Source organism: Hypanus sabinus, chromosome 19 (genome assembly GCF_030144855.1).
Source record: "Hypanus sabinus isolate sHypSab1 chromosome 19, sHypSab1.hap1, whole genome shotgun sequence".
Lineage (NCBI taxonomy): Eukaryota > Metazoa > Chordata > Chondrichthyes > Myliobatiformes > Dasyatidae > Hypanus > Hypanus sabinus.
Genome location: NC_082724.1, coordinates 68,945,049 through 68,964,591, shown reverse-complemented (window position 1 = coordinate 68,964,591; position 19,543 = coordinate 68,945,049). Strand labels below are relative to the sequence as shown.

General features: G+C 42.3%; 1 protein-coding gene and 1 long non-coding RNA gene across 2 annotated transcripts; both read right to left on the bottom strand.

Annotated features, from left to right (window-relative positions):
* Positions 1-1,613: 1,613 nt before the first annotated feature.
* Positions 1,614-19,336, bottom strand: brk1 (BRICK1 subunit of SCAR/WAVE actin nucleating complex). The gene is made up of 3 exons (XM_059944611.1): positions 19,165-19,336; positions 9,507-9,589; positions 1,614-2,201 (listed from the first exon to the last, which is right to left on the bottom strand). The coding sequence occupies exons 1-3, from the start codon at positions 19,280-19,282 to the stop codon at positions 2,175-2,177; spliced, it is 228 nt and encodes a 75-aa protein (XP_059800594.1). The 5' UTR covers positions 19,283-19,336; the 3' UTR covers positions 1,614-2,174.
* LOC132378012 (uncharacterized) lies at positions 15,523-19,151 on the bottom strand. The gene is made up of 3 exons (XR_009506865.1): positions 17,975-19,151; positions 17,445-17,533; positions 15,523-15,763 (listed from the first exon to the last, which is right to left on the bottom strand). It is a non-coding gene; the product is annotated as an uncharacterized LOC132378012 (long non-coding RNA).
* Positions 19,337-19,543: the final 207 nt, after the last annotated feature.

Sequence of the window (19,543 nt, the reverse complement as noted above, 5' to 3'; positions counted from 1 at the left end):
CCCTTCTGGCTCTCCTAATTTCATTCTTAAGCTCCTTCCTGCTAGCCTTATAATTTTCTAGATCTCTATCATTACCTTGTTTTTTTTTTAATCTGACTAGATTTTCAACAACCCTTGTACACCACGGTTCCTGTACCTTACCATCCTCTCCGCCTCATTGGAACGTACCTATGCAGAACACCACACGAATATCCCCTGAACATTTGCCACATTTCCCCAAGAACATCTGTTCTCAATTTATGCTTCCAATTTCCTACCTGATAGCTTCATATTTCTCCTTACTCCAATTAAACGCTTTCCTAGCTCATCTGTTCCTATCTCTCTCCAATGCTATGGTAAAGGAGAGAGAATTGTGATCACTATCTCCAAAATGCTCTCCCACTGAGAGACCTGACACCTGACCAGGTTCATCTCCCAATACCAGATCAAGTACAGCCTCTCCTCTTGTAGAATTATCTACATATTGTATCAGGAAACCTTCCTGAACACACCTAACAAACTCCACTTCATCTAAACCCACTTGCTCTAGGGAGATGCCAATCAATATTGGGGAAATTAAAATCTATCACAACTTTGTTATTATTACACCATTCCAGAATCTGTGTCCCTATCTGCTCTTTGATGTCCCAGTTACCATTGGGTGATATACAAACCTAGTAGAGTTATTGACCCCTTCCTGTTTCTAACAGTTGTATATGAAAGTATGTATACGAGACTGTTGTATATGAAAATCCCCAGAGATCAGCAGTTTTTGAGATACTCAAACCACCCCATCTGGCATCAAGAATTATTCCGTAGTCAAAGTCTCTTATATTACTTTTATTCCCAATCCGGAACTTTGGTCTGAACAACAAATGAACCTCTTGACCATGTCTGTACACTTTTATGCATTGGGTTGCTGGTCTGTACATACCAACTGTGTGAAAAGGTACAACAGTACCTCTTTCGCCTCAGACGGTTGAAGTTTGCTATGGGCTCCCAAATTCTAAGAACTTTCTACAGGGGGCACGATTGAGAGCATCCTGACTGGCTGCATCACTGCCTGTTATGAGAACTGTACTTCTCTCAATAGCAGGACTCTGCAGAGTGTGGTGCGGACAGCCCAGCACATCTGTAGATGTGAACTTCTCACTATTCATGACATTTGCAAAGACAGGTGTGTAAAAAGGGCAGAGGGCAGCTCCATGATCTTTTGCTGATCCAGGCATCAAGCAATATAGATACAAGACCATTGCCTCAAAGGTATTTACCCAACCCCAGTTGACCAAAATCCTCCACACTATTATTCTGCCCAGCGTCAACCATACGACATTTCACCCTTAACCTATGAACTTTAACTAATCTCATCCAACCTCACTGGAAAAAAGCCTGCATTTACCTTATCTATAAGCACTCATTTTAAATATACCTCTATCAAATCTCCCCTTTCTCCAGTGCTCTAGGAATAAAATCCTAACCTATTCAACCTCTCTATAACTCAGGTCCTCAAGTCCCAACGACATTCTTATAAATTTTCTCTGTACCAAATCCTCCCTCCCAATTCTCACCCTCATTAATCCACAAAACAAAATAAAACCTTCAGGTACAATATCAAATAAAATTTAATGCCAAAATGTTTTAAACCATTTTATTTTTAATATATAGTGACACACATTGGAGCAATGAAAATAAACAATAAAATGACAATTTATTTGTTGTACACTCCCAGCAACTCCAAACAATTTGTTACATATGAAACAGTCATTAGTCCCTCATCCAAGGAGCAGGCTAGCCAGCTGGCAGGCTGGAGATTACAAACTGTTAAACATTTCATCAAGAATAAAATGGAAAGACAAGACTCTACTCACAATACACTTGTTAGAACACAATACTTGAAATAAAGATTTAAAAAAAAAACCCACTCCACCATGAACAGTTGGCACAAATTTTCAACCCAATCTACAATTCATTGTTTTATTCAGTGAAGCCATCTTTAAAAATGAGGGAATTACCTTGGAATGGAACTCAAGTCTGAATTACTTTGAGCTCTCTTGTTAAAAAGCCTTTAATGATCGAAAGAGTTAAGATAGAAAAGTAAAGGTTTGATGGCTAGGCAAGTCACGGCATCTGTTTTTCCCTGACATGATTCCGTCGAGTTCATGATCACTCCAAGCGGAGGTTGCAATGCCACCGGTTTAGGTCAGAGTCTCACCCTTTGTTACCTGCAGAGCAAGCAAATATGCATTGTTAATACCAAACTTTTGATTGCAATCATCATGAACTGGTTCATCCGTACTCAGCTCCTCCCAACAGCTCATCACGTCCTTAACATTGACAGCATCCATGTGCAAAGCAGGAAAATGGCACCCACCTTCAACGATTTGGTAGTAGGGATAGTACATTCATAGTAGAGAATAGTGAGCACCTTCATTCCATCTGAAACAAGTTAGGATTTCCTTGTGGCCTACCATTTTTAATTCAATCCCCTTTCCAATGTCAGTCCATGGCCTCCTCTACTGTCACAATGAGGTCACACTCAGGTTGGAGGAGCAACTTCAGATTCCACCTGGAGAACCTTCAACTGGATGGCACGAACATCAATTTCTTCCCCTACCCTTTCTTTCTCTTCTCATTCCCCATTCTTTTCTTCTGCGCCCCTGACCTATCTCTACCTCATTCTCCTTTGGTCAACTCTATTATCTTCCTTCTTCAGCTCTACTTTTTCCACCCATCACTTCCCAGCTTATCACTTTATCCTCTTCTCCCCCACCAACCAACCTTCCCCTTTACTTGGGTTTCACTTACCATGTTTAAACTTTCCCTGCCCACCCCACTCTCTTATACTGGCTTCTTCCTCTTTTCCAGCCTTCACGAGGACTATCAGCCCAAAAATGTCATTTTTACCCCTTTCCATAGATGCTGCCCGAGGCTGCTGAGTTCCTCCTGCATTTGTGTGTTGCTCAACATTTCCAGCATCTTGTGTAGGGACTAGTGAATTCTGGCTCTGCGCGGAGAGAGATAGGGGAATGAACATGTACCAGAGATTTAAAAAAAAGGTTGCTATAGGTTTGGTACCAGGCAGTGAAAGTCTGTAACAGCTCAACTGGCCCGAGTCACAAACTGCAGGCTAAAGTGAACACATACCTGGCTACTAATCCAACAATGGTTGCACAAAATACCAGAAGAGAAGCTTGCCATTGTATATACAAGGTACAGGCAGAACTGCACGCAGCTCATATAGTACACACTGGCCACTTTATTAGATACAGGAGTGGTCTTCTGCCATTCTGCCCAACTACTTCAAAGTTTGACATGCGTTCAGATTCTTTTCTGAACACCACTGTTGCAACGTGCGATCTGAGTTACTGATGCCTTCCTGTCCACTTGAACCAGTCTGGCCACCTCCTCTGAATTTTCTCACTAACAAAACATCATTGCCCACAGAACTACCACTCTCTGGATGTTTTTTTGTTTCTCACACCATCCTCTGTAAACTCCAGAGATGTCTGCGTACGAAAATCCTAGATGATCAGCAGATTCTCAAACCACCCTGTCTAGCAACAACTATTCCATGGTTAGAGTTACTTATGTCACATTTTGTTCCCATTCTGTGTTGGGTCAGGACAACAACTGAACCTTGTGACCATATCTGCACGGTTTTGCATTGAGTGCTGTCACATGATTGGCTAATTAGATATTTGCATTAACAAGGGGTACCTAATAAAGTGGCCACGAATTTAACACTGGAAAAGGCTTACCTCATGTACAAACAGTGCATGAGTGGGGGGGGGGGGGGGGGAAGATGTAGATGAGAATACGGAAAACTTAGGATTGAGCGCATTCACTCCGAGATGAATGATTTGTCTGTTGATGTCCACTTATAATAAAGAGCAAGTTTGTTCTGAAGATAAACCACAACTCCATGTGAATTCTTTGTCTACAATTCTCAGCACCACTACTTGCTGATACTGTCAGGCAGGAGGTTCAGAAAACTGAGATCCACACCACCAGGTTTAGGAACAGCAGCACTGACAATCATCAGGCTCTTTCAACAGTCTACACAACCTTAACCCGACCTCAGCCACAGAACACTCTTGCATTACCATCGGCTTCACTCATTGTTTCTCTTCCCCCGCCCCCCAGTCTTGTATAATTTGCATGGCCTTATTTGTACAAATATGCCTGTAATGCAGCTGTTTCCATATGCCTGTAATGCAGCTGTTTCCACTGCACCCATACCACACCATAATTGCACTTTACTAAATAATATCAGTTGCAACCACATTGAACCAGGAACAGTTCTATCATCAGTCTCCTGAACCAGCATGGATAACTTCACTCAACTCAACACTAAACAGATTCCACATCTATGCACTAACTTTCAAGAATCTACAAGTTCTCAGTATTATTTATTTATTCTTTGTATGTATTTATAGTTTGTCTTTTGCACATTGTTTGTCAGTCTATAGTTTTTCACTGATTCTATATTTCTTTGTTCTACTGTGAACGCTTGCAAGAAAATCAACCTCAGGGTAGTATATTTGACATACATGTACTTTGATAATAAATTTACTTTGAATGTTGAACAAAGTAGAACTGAAATGTAGCTGGTTTTACCATCAAGTGTACAGATCAAGGGTGCTCGCAGTTGACCATTCTCCCACAAAATTCAAATTATTTCTTCCCTCTTTCCACATTCCTAGCAGTACTCTTAACTGCAGGGCTAAATATTGTCTGTGTACCTCAATCTTCCATAGCACTGTGGATCAAAACTGACCTCAAAGTTTCAACTAACACTTCTATGCTACAGAATTGTAGCAGTTAAGTGTAAGGCCAACACCAGTGATAGTGATTTCACACTGCCTTGGATCACCTGGACTATACAAATTCCTACATCAGGATGCTGTTTATTGACTTCAGCTCAGTGTTTAACATAATCATTCATACAGTTCTGATCGAAAAGCTCCAAAACCTGGGCCTCTGTACCTCCAACTGCAACTGAATCCTTGACTTCCTAAATGGAAGACCACAATTTGTGCAGATCGGAAATAACATCTCCACCTCACTGACAATCAACATATACTCATCTCAGGGATATGTGTTTAGCACACTGCTCTATTCTCTATATCACAACTATGTGGCTAGGCACAGTTCAAATCCCATTTATAAATTTGCTGACAACACGATATAGTTGATCCTCCTTATCCGCAAATCGAGAAAACCCAGAAGTGCTCTTCCAGCACTTGTTGTTCGAGCGTGTACAGACTTTTTTTTTCTTGTCATTATTCCCGAAACAATGCAGTATAACAACTATTTTACATAGCATTTATATATTGTATTATGTATAAGTAATCTGGAGAGGATTTAAAATATACCGGGCGGATGTTCGTGGGTTATCTTGGATTGGGATTGAAAAAAATCGGAAGTTCTCTTACTAAGTGAGTCGGAACAGGTACATCCGGTATTGTTTAGCGCCAGTCAAACGTTTGTCTTAGTATATATTTTACCTTTCTATGCATATATAGCATCAGTGCTGGGCTCAGGAACGGAAGTTCCTAAGTTCAATCTAGTGACAGACCACTCCCAAGCGCACTCTCCATCTGTGCCTGGTTGATGTGGAGGATCAAAAACCCAAAACCCAATAATTAAACCACTGTGTTGCTTAGTAATAATTGTAGCTTTCATCGGGGCTGGGCCTTTCTCACTTTACCCTTTAAAATTGTTCCAATCGTTGACCGACTGTAGCCTAATGCTTCTCCAATGACCGATGGCGTTTCACCTCTTTCTGATCACTTTATTATTTCCACTTTATTTTCAATCGTGATCGTGATTATTTTCATGAACAGAAACACTGCGGACACAGAGCTCTGCCGCCAGGTCCTAATGTCCACCACACTGAGACAGGTAGAATAAGGTCTGGGGTTCTGCTGGGTCCTAAGGTCCACCACATTGAGACAGGTTGAAAAAGGGACTTCAGCATCCGCGTATTTTAGTTTCCGCGAGGGGCCCGGAACCAATCCCTTGCGGATAAGGAGGGCCAACTGTAGTTGGTAGAATTTCAGATGGTGACAGAAAAGGGCATACAGCAGCAAGATACATCAGCTAGTTGAGTGGTGTCAGAGCAACATCCTTGCCCTCAATGCCAGCACGATAAAAAAAAACTGATCGTGGACTTCAGAAAGGGCAAGTCAAGAGAACACGTACAAGTCCTCAGAGATCAGAAGTGGCAAGAGTGAGCAATTTCAAGTTCCTGGATGTCATTTCTGAGGATCTATCCTAGGCCCAACGTATTGATGAAGCTACAAAGAAGGTGTGACAGCAGCTATATTTCATTAAAAGTTTGAGGAGATTTGGTATGTCACCAAAGACCCTTGCAAATTTCTACAGATGTACCATGGAGAGCTGCTTTCTAGCCAGCTGTATCATCTGGTATGACGGGGGGGGGGGGGGGGGGGAATCAAAACAAGCTGCAGCAACTTGTAAACCCATCATGTGCACTAGCCTCTGTAATATACAGGACATCTTCAAACAATGATGCCTCAAAAAGATAGCATCCATCATTAAGGACTACCATCACCCAGGTCATGCTCTGTTCTCATTGCTACCATCAGGAAGGAGATCCAGGAGCCTGAAGGCACACACACAATGATTCAGGAACACCTTCTTCCCCTCTGCCATCTGATTTCTGAATGGATACTGAATCCAAGAACATTACCTCACTACTTTTTAAAAAATTTTTGCTATATATATCTATCTGATCCTGGTGAAGGGCCTCAGCCTGAAACATGGACTGTACCCTTTTCCAAAGATGCTGCCTGGCCTGCCGAGTTCCTTCAGCATTTTGAGTGTATTGCTTGGATTGCCAGCATCTGCAGATTTTCTCATGTCTGTGATATTACAAATAAAGTTAACTTTAAAGTAGAGACAAATACAAAAAGTCAATGAAGGTGTAGAGGGAAGCCAGGTTTAAGGAAAAAGAAAGCTCTTATCAGCAGGGGAAATCAGGAACAGGTGATCAGGAGAGGTAGTCCTGGAAGCTGATGCAATGTAAGGTGAATTGAAAGATGGTTGGAGCCAAGGATCAAGATGTTATAAAGCTGAATGAGTGGATAGTCACCCAAAATTCCACAACAGTGATATAATAAAATCTATTCCAAAGTTGAGCAGCACAGTAGCATGGTGTAAAAGAAAATAAAATTTTATCGTCAAGCTTGACTAGCTAAGTATTGCTCAAGATTTGCATCATGAGGGAGACAAGATGCAGACTTGCTTGTGCTAGCTAGCAATAGATCATGCCAGTGATGAAGCATTGTCTGAGTGTCTGGCTAGTAGAGGAACTGAATGTGGATGTGCAGTTCTAACTTTGTATAAAACCCAGAAACATTTGTGAATTGGCTGATACCCAACAAGTGCTTCCTGAAATTATTGACCAAGTATGTTTAGCAGTTGGCTATTGCCCAAAATTTACTGTACAAATTTTAAAATGTAATCCGACATTGGTGGAGTCATAAGGCTACAACTCCTCGTGATTACGTATTAAAGGGTTAACCATATACTAAGGTCTGTGTCTTTCTTTCTTTGATAACAGGGTAAGTTACAGTAAAATATGGTAGAACAGAAGATTCTTCAACACATAGCAATTAGCATAACACTATTATAGTGCCAATGACCCTTGTTCAATTCTGCCTCTGTCATTTGTACAATTCCACAAGACCGCACGAGTTTCCTCCCACACTGCAAAGATGTACAGGTTAGTAAGTTAATTGGTCAGCCTAGGCTCATTGGGCAGGAAGGGCTCGTTACTGTGCTATTTGTTCACTATGTGCTGTGTCATATGATGTGGACAATCATGCTTTTTCCATGACCAAGATTGTTCTTGGCAATTTTTTTTCCTCTACAGATTTGGTTTGCCATTTCATTCTTCTGGGCAGTGTCTTCACAAGATGGGTGACCCCAGCCATTATCAATGCCCTTCAGAAATTGTCTGTCTGACATCAGTGGTTATATAACCATGACTTGGGATGTGCACATATAACTGCTCAAATGACCACCCACCACCTGCTCCCATGGCTTCAGGTGGGGTGGGAGGGGGGAAAAGAGCCAAGCAGTTTCTACACCTTGGCCAAGGGTGATCTGCAGACTAGTGGAAGGAAAGAGCGCCTTACACCTCTTTTGCATAGCCACCCCACCACCACTGTATCTCTAAATAAATAATAAGTGAAAACTGCAAGGGTCATCTGCTTCTACAGAATGTTACTTTTCTCATTGGACTTCAAATCTGAAGAAAAATGACTACTGCACAAGAGGCTGACATAAATAAGTTACACGGAAATAATGTCCCCATCACAAATGTTTTACTCAACAGCAATGTATTTGAAGAAATGTTGGTTACAAGAGCCATGAGGTAATGTTGCAGCTCTACAAGTCTCTAGCTAGATAACAAAACATAGGAGCAGAATTAGGCCATTTGGCCCATCGAGTCTACTCTGCCATTTCATCATGGCTCATCCAATTTTTTCTCTCAGCCCAATCTCTTGCGTTCTCTCATAACCCTTCATGCCTTGACCAAACAAGAATTTATCAACCGCTGCCTTAAATATACTCAATGAATTGAACTCCACAACACCCTGTGGCAGAGAATTCCATAGATTTACCACTCTCTGGCTAAAGAAATTTCTCATCTCCATTCTAAAAAGATGCCCCTCTATCTTGAAGCTACGCCCTCTGGTCTTAAGGCTCTCCCACCATATGAATATTGTGTTTCGTTCTGGTCATCTATTTCGAGGAAGGATGTGGAAGCTTTAGAAAGGGTGCAGAGGAGATTTACCAGGATGCTGCAGAGATTAGAGATAATGTCTTGTGAGGAAAGGTTGAGTGAACTAGGGCTTTTCTCTTTGGCGGATGAGAGTTGACTTTTTGCAAGTATCAAGGGGTACAGATGGAGTTAGACAGCCAGCACCTTTTCCCCAGGGTGGCAATGGCTAAACCCAGAGTAGATCCTTTAAGATAAAAGTGGAGTAAAGTCAGAGGCAAGGTATTCCCCCCCCGCCCCCCAAAAACACAAAGTGTCTGGAATGTACTGCTGGGGGTGGTGGTAAAGGCTGATACAGTAGAAACATTTAAGAGACTCTTAGATAGGCACGTGAATGAAAGAAAATGCAGGGTTATGGGTCGTGTGTTGGGAAGGGTTACATTGATCATAGAATAGGTTAAAAGGTCATCACATCATGAATCGAAGCTTCCTGTACTCAGCAGCTCACTAGAATCGATTTTGAAATTTACACAGTCAAGTAGTGCTGAGGAAGCAATGTAATTGCAGCAGGACTTAGACAAATTGGAAGAATAGGCAAAAAAGGGGCAGATGGCAGAGCAGACTTGATGGGCTGAATGGCCTAATTCCACTCCTATGTCTTATGGAATGCTTTGTACAGATAACAGAGGAACATCTCAAAGCTTCAGTAGTACATCAAAGAATTAAATGTTTCCTCTCAAGTAAATGTCCAATCAGGAAACCACATCCCTCTTACCCGTGCTTCAATGTACTCAATCCTTCGTTCTAGAGCTGTTAGCTTCTCATTCAGTGTGGCTAGCCGGGAACGGCAGGACATGTCTGCAAAGACAAAAAGAAACCACATTACATTTCTAGGGTCATGTGACAGACAGAAGGTTTCCCTTTCAGGGAATTAAGGCTGCAAAGTACCATCAATGGTCAACCCACCTTTTTTAAACTTTACCTCCAGATACAGAAGTAAACTTGAGAACACAGGAGTCTGCTGATAGTGGAATATGGAGACAATGGAAGAACTCCAGCCCATTCACCTCCCTGCATTCCCCCCTCCACTACCCACCTACCCCATACCTGGTTTCGCCTATCTCCTTTACCTCCCCCACCTTCTTCCCCCTTCCTTTCCAGTCCAGACTGAGAGCTGACAAATGGCTTTCAATCCATTTGATTGTGCTCCTAAACCCTCTTATGGCCCCTTCTTTTACAGTGCTGATGAAAGGTCTTGGCCCAAGCATTGACTGTTTATTCTGCTCCATACATACTGCCTAACTTGCTGAATTCCTCCTGCATTTTGTGAGCAGTGCTCAAGATTTCAAGGTTGTTGATTTCGTCTCCAGGACACAAGAATAAAGGAGAATGAAATAATTGTTACACCAAATTTGATGCAGCATAAAAAACATTAGGATAAACAATGCAAAAATAAAAACACACGAGTATAAATACACAAGGTAGCTTATAGACATTGATTGTTATGTCTGCGAAGTGTTGCTAGGCACAGAAGAGTCTGTATATAAAGCGACTGACAAGAAATGTCAGTGGTGGGGTGGGTTCATGGACAAAGGTGTTGATCAATCACTGCTTGGAAAAGCTACTGTTTGAGCCTGGTGGTCCTGGCATGGAGACCATGAAGTCTCTTCCCTTATGGGAGTGTGACAAACAATCCATGAGCAGGGTGGGTGGGATCCTTCATGATGTTACTGGCCTTTCCTTGGTGCCTTTCTGTATACATGACCCCGGTGGCAGGCAGGCTGGTGCCAGCGACGAGTTGTGCAGTTGTGACTATCCATTACAGAGACGTCCTGTCTGCCACAGTGCAGTCTCCATACCACGTATTGATACAGCACATCAGGATGTTCTCTACTGCACATCTATAGGAGGATCATGTACAGAAAAGCATAGTCCAGCTCTCTTCAGCTCCTCAGAAAGTGGAGGCACTGGCGAGCTTTCCTGATTGTGCAGGATATATTCTGGGAACACGAGAGGTTGTGCAAGTTTCAAACTGCTCAAAGTTTCCACTGCTGTGCTGCCAATGTAAAGAGGGATGCAAGCTCGCCTGAAGTCAATAACCATCTCCTTTATCGTGGTGACATTAAGAAAAAAGGAGATTTGCCTGGCATCAGGTCTCAAGCTTTTCCACCTCCTCTTTATAGACCATCCATTCATTGTTCCAGCATCCATTGAGCTCAATCCAGCCAAATGAGGGGTATTGCATTTTGAGAAATCACCTCATTATGATCTTGCACTTTAACATTTACCTGCACTGCACAACAGATGGTGCAATTCATTCAGAGATACAACATTCAATCAATTCATTCATTTTAGAAAACAGGCCTTTCTGGCCCAATAAGCCCATACACCCAATGACATCCACGTAACCTCCTAACCTGTACGTCTTTGGAATGTGGGAGCAAAAGCTCGAGCATGTAGATATTAAGAGGATGTGCTGTTGCTTTTGGAAAGCATCAAGTTGGATAAGTCAGCAGGACCAGACGGGATGTACCCCACGCTACTGTGGGAGGCGAGGGAGGAGATTGCTGAGCCTCTGGCGATAATCTTTGCATCATCAATGGAGACAGGAGGATCTGGAGGATTGGAGAGTTGCGGATGTTGTTCCCTTATTCAAGAAGGAGAGTAGAGATAGCCCAGAAAATTATAGACCAGTGAGTCTTACTTCAGTGAGTTGATGGAGAAGATCCTGAGGCACAGGATTTGTGAATATTTGGAGAGGTATAATATGATTAGGAATATTCATCATCATGAAGTGTTTCGAGAGGCTCGTCATGAAGCACATCAAGACCCTGCTGCCCCCCCTCACTGGACCCCCTGCAGTTTGTGTACCGTCCCAACTGCTCAACAGACGCCATTGCCATCACCCTCCACCTGGCCCTAACCCACCTGGACAAAAAAAAAAGTCATGTACATTTGAATGCTGTTCATAGACTTCAGTTCAGCATTCACCACAATCATCCCTCAGAAACTGATTGGGAAGCTGAGCCTAACAGGCCTGAACACCTCCCTCTGCAACTGGATCCTAGACTTCCTGTCTGGGAGACCTCAGTCAATCCAGATCGGGAGCACCATCACACTGAGCATGGGGGCTCCCCAGGGCTGCGTGCTCAGTCCACTGCTGTTCACTCTGCTGACCCACGACTGTGCTGCAACACACAGCTCGAACCACATCATCAAGTTCGCCGATGACACGATCATGGTGGGTCTCATCAGCAAGAACGACGAGTCAGCTTACAGAGAGGAGGTGCAGCGGCTAACAGACTGGTGCAGAGCCAACAACTTGTCTCTGAATGTGAACAAAACAAAAGAGATGGTTGTTGACTTCAGGAGGGCACGGAGCAATGACTCTCCTCTGAACATCGATGGCTCCTTGGTACAGATAGTTAAAAGCACCAAATTTCTTGGTGTTCACCTGGTGGAGAATCGCACCTGGTCCCTCAACACCAGCTCCATAGCAAAGAAAGTCCAGCAGCGTCTCTATTTTCTGTGAAGGCTGAGGAAAGTCCATCTCCCACCCCCCATCCTCACCACATTCTACAGGGGTTGTATTGAGAGCATCCTGAGCAGCTGCATCACTGCCTGGTTCAGAAATTGCACCATCTCGGATTGCAAGACCCTGCAGCGGATAGTGAGATCAGCTGAGAAGATCATCGGGGGTCTCTCTTCCTGCTATTACAGACATTTACACCCCACGCTGCATCCGCAAAGCAAATAGCATTATGAAGGACCCCATGCACCCCTCATACAAACTCTTCTCCCTCCTTCCATCTGGGAAAAGGCACTGAAGCATCCGGGCTCTCAAGACCAGACTATGTAACAGTTTCTTCCCCCAAGCCATCAGACTCCTCAATACCCAGAGTCTTAACTACTGTGTCTATTGTCTTGTTTATTATTTCTTGTAATGCCTGCACTGTTTTGTGCACTTTATGCAGTACAGGGTAGGTCAGTAGTCTAGTGTAGTTTTTTGTGTTGTCTTATGTAGTTCAGTGTAGTTTTTGTATTGTTTCCTATAGCACCACAGTCTTGAAAAACGTTGTCTCATTTTTACTGTGTCCTGTACCAGCAGTTATGGGTGAAATGATAATAAAAAGTGACTTGATTTGAAGAGCTGAGAGGTAATGCTGCAGGTACATAGGACCCTGGTCAGACCCCACTTGGAGTACTGTGCTCAGTTCTGGTCGCCTCACTACAGAAAGGACGTGGAGGTGCAGAGAAGACTTACAAGGATTTTGCCTGGATTGGGGAGTATGCCTTATGAGAATAGGTTGAGTGAACGTGGCCTTTTCTCCTTGGAGCGATGGAGGATGAGAGGTGACCTGATAGAGGTGTACAAGATAATAAGAGGCATTGATTCTGTGGATAGTCAGAGGCTATCTCTCCCCCACCCCCACACCACCCCCAAGGCTGAAATGCCTAGCACAAGAGGGCATAGTTTTAAGGTGCTTGGTAGTAGGTACAGAGGAGATGACAGGCACAAGTTTTAAAAAAAAAATAAACGCAGAGAGTGGTGCGTGTGAAATGGGCTGCCAGCAACGGCAGTGGAGGCAGAATAGACTCCTGGATAGATACATACTTAGAAAAATAGAGGGTTATGAGTAAGCCTAGGTAGTTCTAAGGACATGTTTGGCACAGCTTTGTGGGCCGAAGGGCCTGTATTGTGCTGTAGGCTTTCTATGTTTCTATGAAACTAAAGTAAACAGGAATCCCACACCATCACAGGTAGAATGTACAAAAGTAAACAAGAGATTCTGCAGACGCTGGAAATCAACAGGATAGGGAGCATCTATGAAGGGAGCAAATGGCCCAAAGCATCAACTTTTTATGCATCTCCAAAGATGCTGGCTGACTTACTGAGTTCCTCCAGCATTTTCTGCATGTTGCTCTGGATTGCCAGCATCTGCAAAATCGCTTCTGTTTTTGGTTGTCGTTAAATAGAAACTTTTAGGAACAAATACTGTTTGCTTCAATTAAAAGCTTGGCCACCCAGCCCCAACGCAGTTCAAGCGAGAAGCTTTCTTCCTTTGCAGCTGCCAACGGTTGCACATGTGCCAATACCTTTTTAAAATTTTATTAGTTTTTCTATACATTTTACAAATTAAAACCCAAATCACAATGAGGAACATTAATACAGTGCAAAATTAAGCATACAATGACAATATGCTACAAAGAAAGAGAATTTTTTTTAAAAAAGTACCTAAATTGAAGACAAGTAAACTTAGTATCCTCCCCCAATCCCACAACACAATAAAAACTCCAGACCAACCACAATACAGAGAATATAAATCAGGACAATCAAACTCCCAGACTGTGAATACACTTAGCAACAGAGGATAATAATGTCTACTACCAGAAAAAAAAGGAGCTGAAAGCAAGGGACCGAAAAGAGAGGAAAAAAAACCCTAGTCAGGAGGAAGGTTATGAAAGTACTCGATAAAAGGTCCCCAGACCTTATAGAGCTTTAGATCCGAATTAAGAACTGAATAATGAATTTTTTCGAGGTCCAAGCAGGCCATGATGTCGTTAAGCCATTGAGCATGAGTGGGCGGGGCAGCATCTCTCCATCTGAGGAGGATCAAGCGTCTAGCCAGGAGAGAAGCAAAGGATAATATTTGGCATTTGGTTGGACTCAGACGTAAATCTGTCTCGCCCCAGAAACCGAACAAAGCAATTAAGGGGTTTGGTTCTAGGTGCTGATTCAGAATATACGATACCGTAGTGAAGACATCTTTCCAAAATTTCTCCAAGCTAGGACAGAACCAGCACATATGAATGAGACAGGCCTCGCCCCTCTTGCATTTATCACAAAGCGGACTAATGTCAGGGTAGAATCGAGATAGTTTAGATTTAGACATATGGGCTCTATGAACAATCTTAAACTGTAAAAGGCAATGGCGAGCACAGAGAGAGGTTGAGTTAACCGATTTGAGAATCGAGTCCCAGCTCTCATCAGATAAGGAGGTACTTAAATCCTGCTCCCAGGCCATTTTAATTTTATTCACAGGGGCCCGTCGTAAGGCTGCTAATTTATCTCGAATAATTGATATTAAACCTTTACCTAGTGGATTAATGGAAAGAAGTAAGTCCATAGCATTTTTCGCAGGCATTTCAGGAAAGTTAGGAATTAAAGGAGCAATAAAGTGTCTAATTTGGAGATATCTAAAAAAATGAGCATTGGGCAGATTGAACTTAACAGAGAGTTGCTGAAAAGAAGCGAAGCGATTATCAATAAAGAGATCTTCAAAATGTCTAATGCCCTTCCTATACCAAACATGGAATGCTGAATCGTATGTAATAGGTGAAAAAAGGTGATTATGTACGACAGGGCTGGAAACGGAAAAACCATGGAAACCATAGCATTTCCTAAACGGAGCCCATATACGCAAAGTGTGTTTAACAAGAGGATTAGCTATTAATCTGGGCAGACTACTGGGGAGCGCAGAGCCAAGAAGTGCAGAGACAGATAATTCTTTAGTGGAGCTCAACTCCATTGCCACCCAATTAGGGCACTCGGGTTGGCCATGGAAGAAAGACCAAAAGGTAGCACAGCGTATATTGGCTGCCCAGTAATATAAACGAAAGTTAGGTAAAGCCATGCCACCCTCTTTTTTAGATTTTTGGAGATGGATTTTATTAATTCTAGAGTGCTTATTCTTCCACAGATATGACAAAATAATAGAGTCTAAGGAATCAAAAAAGGATTTAGGAATAAAAATTGGGATAGATCGAAATAAGTATAAAAATTTGGGGAGAACATACATTTTAACAGCATTAATACGACCTACCAAAGACATATAGAGGTGACCATAGTATATGAAAGATTGGCAAAGTTTTCACGAAAGAGATCTTTAAACTTCTTTGTGACTGTAATTCCAAGATAAGTAAATTGTCAATACTTTTTAAAAAAAAAACAAGCAGCATTTATTTCCAGCATGAAGCACTGTCAAGATCTGGAATAACTCCCTCTGTGGAACCACGGACCATGACTGCTTTCTAAACCAAAAGAGAAAAAATGCAGATCAGGCCCTATTTAACTGAATAGGTGGTGGCGACTGTTTAGCATACAATGGGATATGGATTAGTGGCAGTGGTCACTGATAAAGAGATAAAAGTTCAAACCCCCCCACGGCGACTGTCCCACACCCCTCCTCCTAAACACAGCTGGGGAGTTACATTTAAGTACTGCAAAAGTTTCTATAGCTCTTGGAGGGACATGGGAGTAGAATTAGGCCATTCAGCCCACTGAGTATGCTTCGCAATTATTGTCCCTCAACCTCATTCTCCTGTCTTCTCACCGTAACTTTTAACGCCCTTACTAGTCAATAACTTATCAGCCTTTACTTTCAACATTCACAATGACTTGGCCTCCATAGCTGTCTGTGGTGATGAATTCCTCCGATTCCCCACCCTCTGGCTAAACAAATTCCTCACTGCTCTAAAGGTACGTCCTTGTATTCTGAGACTGTGCCTTTTGATCCTAAACTTCCCCGCAATAGGAAACACCCTCTCCACATCCACTCTATCTAGACCAGGGGTGGGCAAACTTTTTGACTTGTGGGCCACAAAGGGTTCTAAAATTTGACAGGGGGGGCCGGACCAGGAGCAGATGGACGGAGTGTTTTGGTAATACACCTCATAAGAGAAAATAAAATATCATGGGATATGTAGAAAACATGTGCTTCAATTTCAATTGAAAATGAACAAATGCATTACAACAAAATATCTGTCTTTGAAGTCCCATGGTATTTAGCTATTTATTGAAATGACTTTTAAAACACTGAAAATTAAATGAAAATACAGCTTTTTCAATAGTAACAGTTATTATTTTAAAGCACTGAAAATTCTGTTATCCTTCAAGATATTATCATCATCACTCTCCTCCTCACTGTCTTTATTTCAAAAACGGTAGGAGATGCAGGTCTACTTGTCCTGCTCCTTCTTATTCAATTGTCCCCTGTGCCAAAAATCAACAACGACCAGCACAAGGACAGAACAGTGACAGCGCGCCAGTATGCGGAGTGCGTTATTTGATCTGGAGCACATTTTTTATTTTGAGAACGTACGTGCACCTGCACACTACTCATGTCCATCACTTAACAGAAATGACATGTAACATGTAAGGCTTATTGAAAAAAATATTTTCAAATGCATTTTTTACATAACACAACGAAGAATCTTATTTTTAATTTCAGTGGGAACAGTGTTGTTGGTCTCCCTTTTTAGCCAGCGCATCAAAGTCTGGATTTAGTTTTGTTGTGGCGATTCTCAGGATGGATCTGAGGTGTTGGTCAGTTAACTTGGATCTGTGGCTGGCTTTGTTGATGTTCATGACGCTGAACGCCTGTTCACACAAATAGGTCGAGCCGAACAAAGAGTAAAGCACAAATGTGGAGTAATACACTGCACCTCAGCAAATGTATATAGAGTGCATCATCTATTGGGAAAATGCCAGAATTGCGGGGAAAAAACTTTAACAAGGTTTATTAATATAATTTCATCAAGTTCTGCGGACCGGATTAAAAAGCTTAACGGGCCGCATATGGCCCCCGGGCCGTAGTTTGCCCATGCCTGCTCTATGAAGTATTGAATTCCATCTGCGGAGAATTAATCTCACAGGTTGAAATCCTTACATCAAAATAGGCCAGCTCTGATACAAATTGAAAAGGCTAGGTACCTGGAATCGGTGAATTCAGTGTCCATTTCCGGAGGTTCTGACATGGCCAGTTGGAAGATAAGGAGATGCTCCTTGGGATTACTTTAGGCCTGATAAAGAAACACCAATGCCCAGGAATGGAAAAGGCTACAGAAAGTGGCCCAGCCCCACACAGGCAAATCCCTCCCCAGCACTGACCACATTTACACTGAGTGCTACTACATGAGGCAGTGCCCAAAGACCCCCATCATCTCTTCTCACTTCAGGAACAGTTATTACCCCACAACCATCAGGGTCCCGAATCAGCATGGATTAACTCCATTGCCCAGAACTCTGAAATGGTTTCACAACCTACAAACTCACTTTCAAAAACACTTTAAGATATGCTCCCAGTATTTTTTAAATTTGCAGTTTGTCTTTTACACATTGGTTGTTTGCTAGTCTTTATGCACAGTTATTGCATTTGTTTTTCTACAAAAGACTGCAAGAAAGCAAATCTCAAGGTAGTATATAGAACAGATACATATTTTAATAATAAATTTTGACATTACTTTTACTTGTGCTCAAGACAGATAATGCGGTTTTTTGTCTCTTCAGGAGTTCATCTCTTCAATGTCATCTCTGACCATCTATCCTGGGTCCAACATATTAGTCCAGTTGCAAAATAGGTACACCAACAGCTACTTCATTAGGTTTGAGGAGATTTGGAATGTCATCTAAGAGCGGAGCAAATTTCTACATTAGTACTTCAGAGAGCATGCTGACTGGCTACATGACTGTCTGGTATGGAGGGGCCACTGCACGGAATCAGAAAAGGCTGCAAACCCAGCCTGAGCACCAGCCTCCCCAGCATCCATCATTAAGGACCTCAACAATGTCCTCTTCTCATTACTACCATCAGAGGGAAGGTATGAAGCCTGACAACACACTATTAGTGTTTTAGGAACAACTTCTTCCCCTACACCAGACTTCCGAACAAACAATGAGCCCATGAAGATTACTTCACTATTTTTATTCATTTGCACTAATTATTTAATATATCCTGACTGTAATTTATTATTATTAATTTATTATTAATGTATCACACTGTTCTACCGCCACAAAACAATTTCACAACGTACCTGTATGCCAGTGATAATGACCCCTACTCTGATTCTATATTGATGTTCTAACAACCGGTTGAAGGAGGTTTTAAAAACTCTTTAACACACTATTGAACACACCGGGCGCCCATCCTCTTCAATGTTTTGTGAATTTCAGGTACGGCTATTTAGGGCCTGATTAGTTTAAAGCAGCAGGGAATCTGAGAAGCAATTTTTATGAACATGTAACAGCGTTGGTACATTCAACAGATATTCCTTACTTGAAGAAAATTCACAATGCTTACAACATTTGCATGAGTAATACTGTAACAGACGACAGTTGCAATCCACCAAAGACCACTGCACTGCAAACACTGTCTAATCAGACACGAAGGATGGTTACTTCAGCTTCATAGAAATGGTGGTATCCGAGGAGCCTGCTTTTTAAACCAACAACTGATGCGGCGCTTACCAAATAAATACCGAGTCCTTCAAATATCACTGCTATCGTTTTTAACCAATAACTGGACATTAGATGCAATGCCAAGGGTTCTGCTAATACCGGATATTGGCGGAACCAGGCCACAAGCCCCGGCATTGCAGAGACCCACTGGAGTGAACAAGTGAGAAAAGGAATTATTATTGCCCCGGCTGCTTACCAAATGAATTGAGGAAATCGGCAATCTTCTTGATACTGCTAGTGATGACTTCAATGTATTCCCTGTTAGCCCAGTCTTGGTGAATCTCTCTCTGCACCGGATCTCCTTGCCCCGCCATGTCTCAAAAACAACGGAGCTGAAACAAGTCCATTTGTATTCGTGGCGGTGATTGGCTCTCAGACCGCCCGTCCAAAGCGATGAACAATTCAATTGGTCCAAACTAACCCGGAAGGAGGAATTCGGCCAAGATTATTGGCCAGGAAGGAGGTCAACGAGACGCGCTTTTACAGCAATTAAAATCTGGAAAGGGCTCGGTCTTTGGTCACGAACATATTTGGTTGACTATTTTTCAAAATTGATTTCATTAAATGACAAGATA

What these genes read in the sequence shown, in the direction of transcription:
- brk1 (XM_059944611.1), bottom strand. Translation starts at nt 19,282, where the DNA reads ATGGCGGGGCAAGGAGATCCGGTGCAGAGAGAGATTCACCAAGACTGG. An exon ending in CGATTTCCTCAATTCATTTG is followed by an intron (nt 9,590 to 19,164) that starts GTAAGCAGCCGG and finishes TTGTCTTTGCAG; the next exon opens with ACATGTCCTGCCGTTCCCGG. An exon ending in TTGAGTACATTGAAGCACGG is followed by an intron (nt 2,202 to 9,506) that starts GTAAGAGGGATG and finishes CTTGCTCTGCAG; the next exon opens with GTAACAAAGGGTGAGACTCT.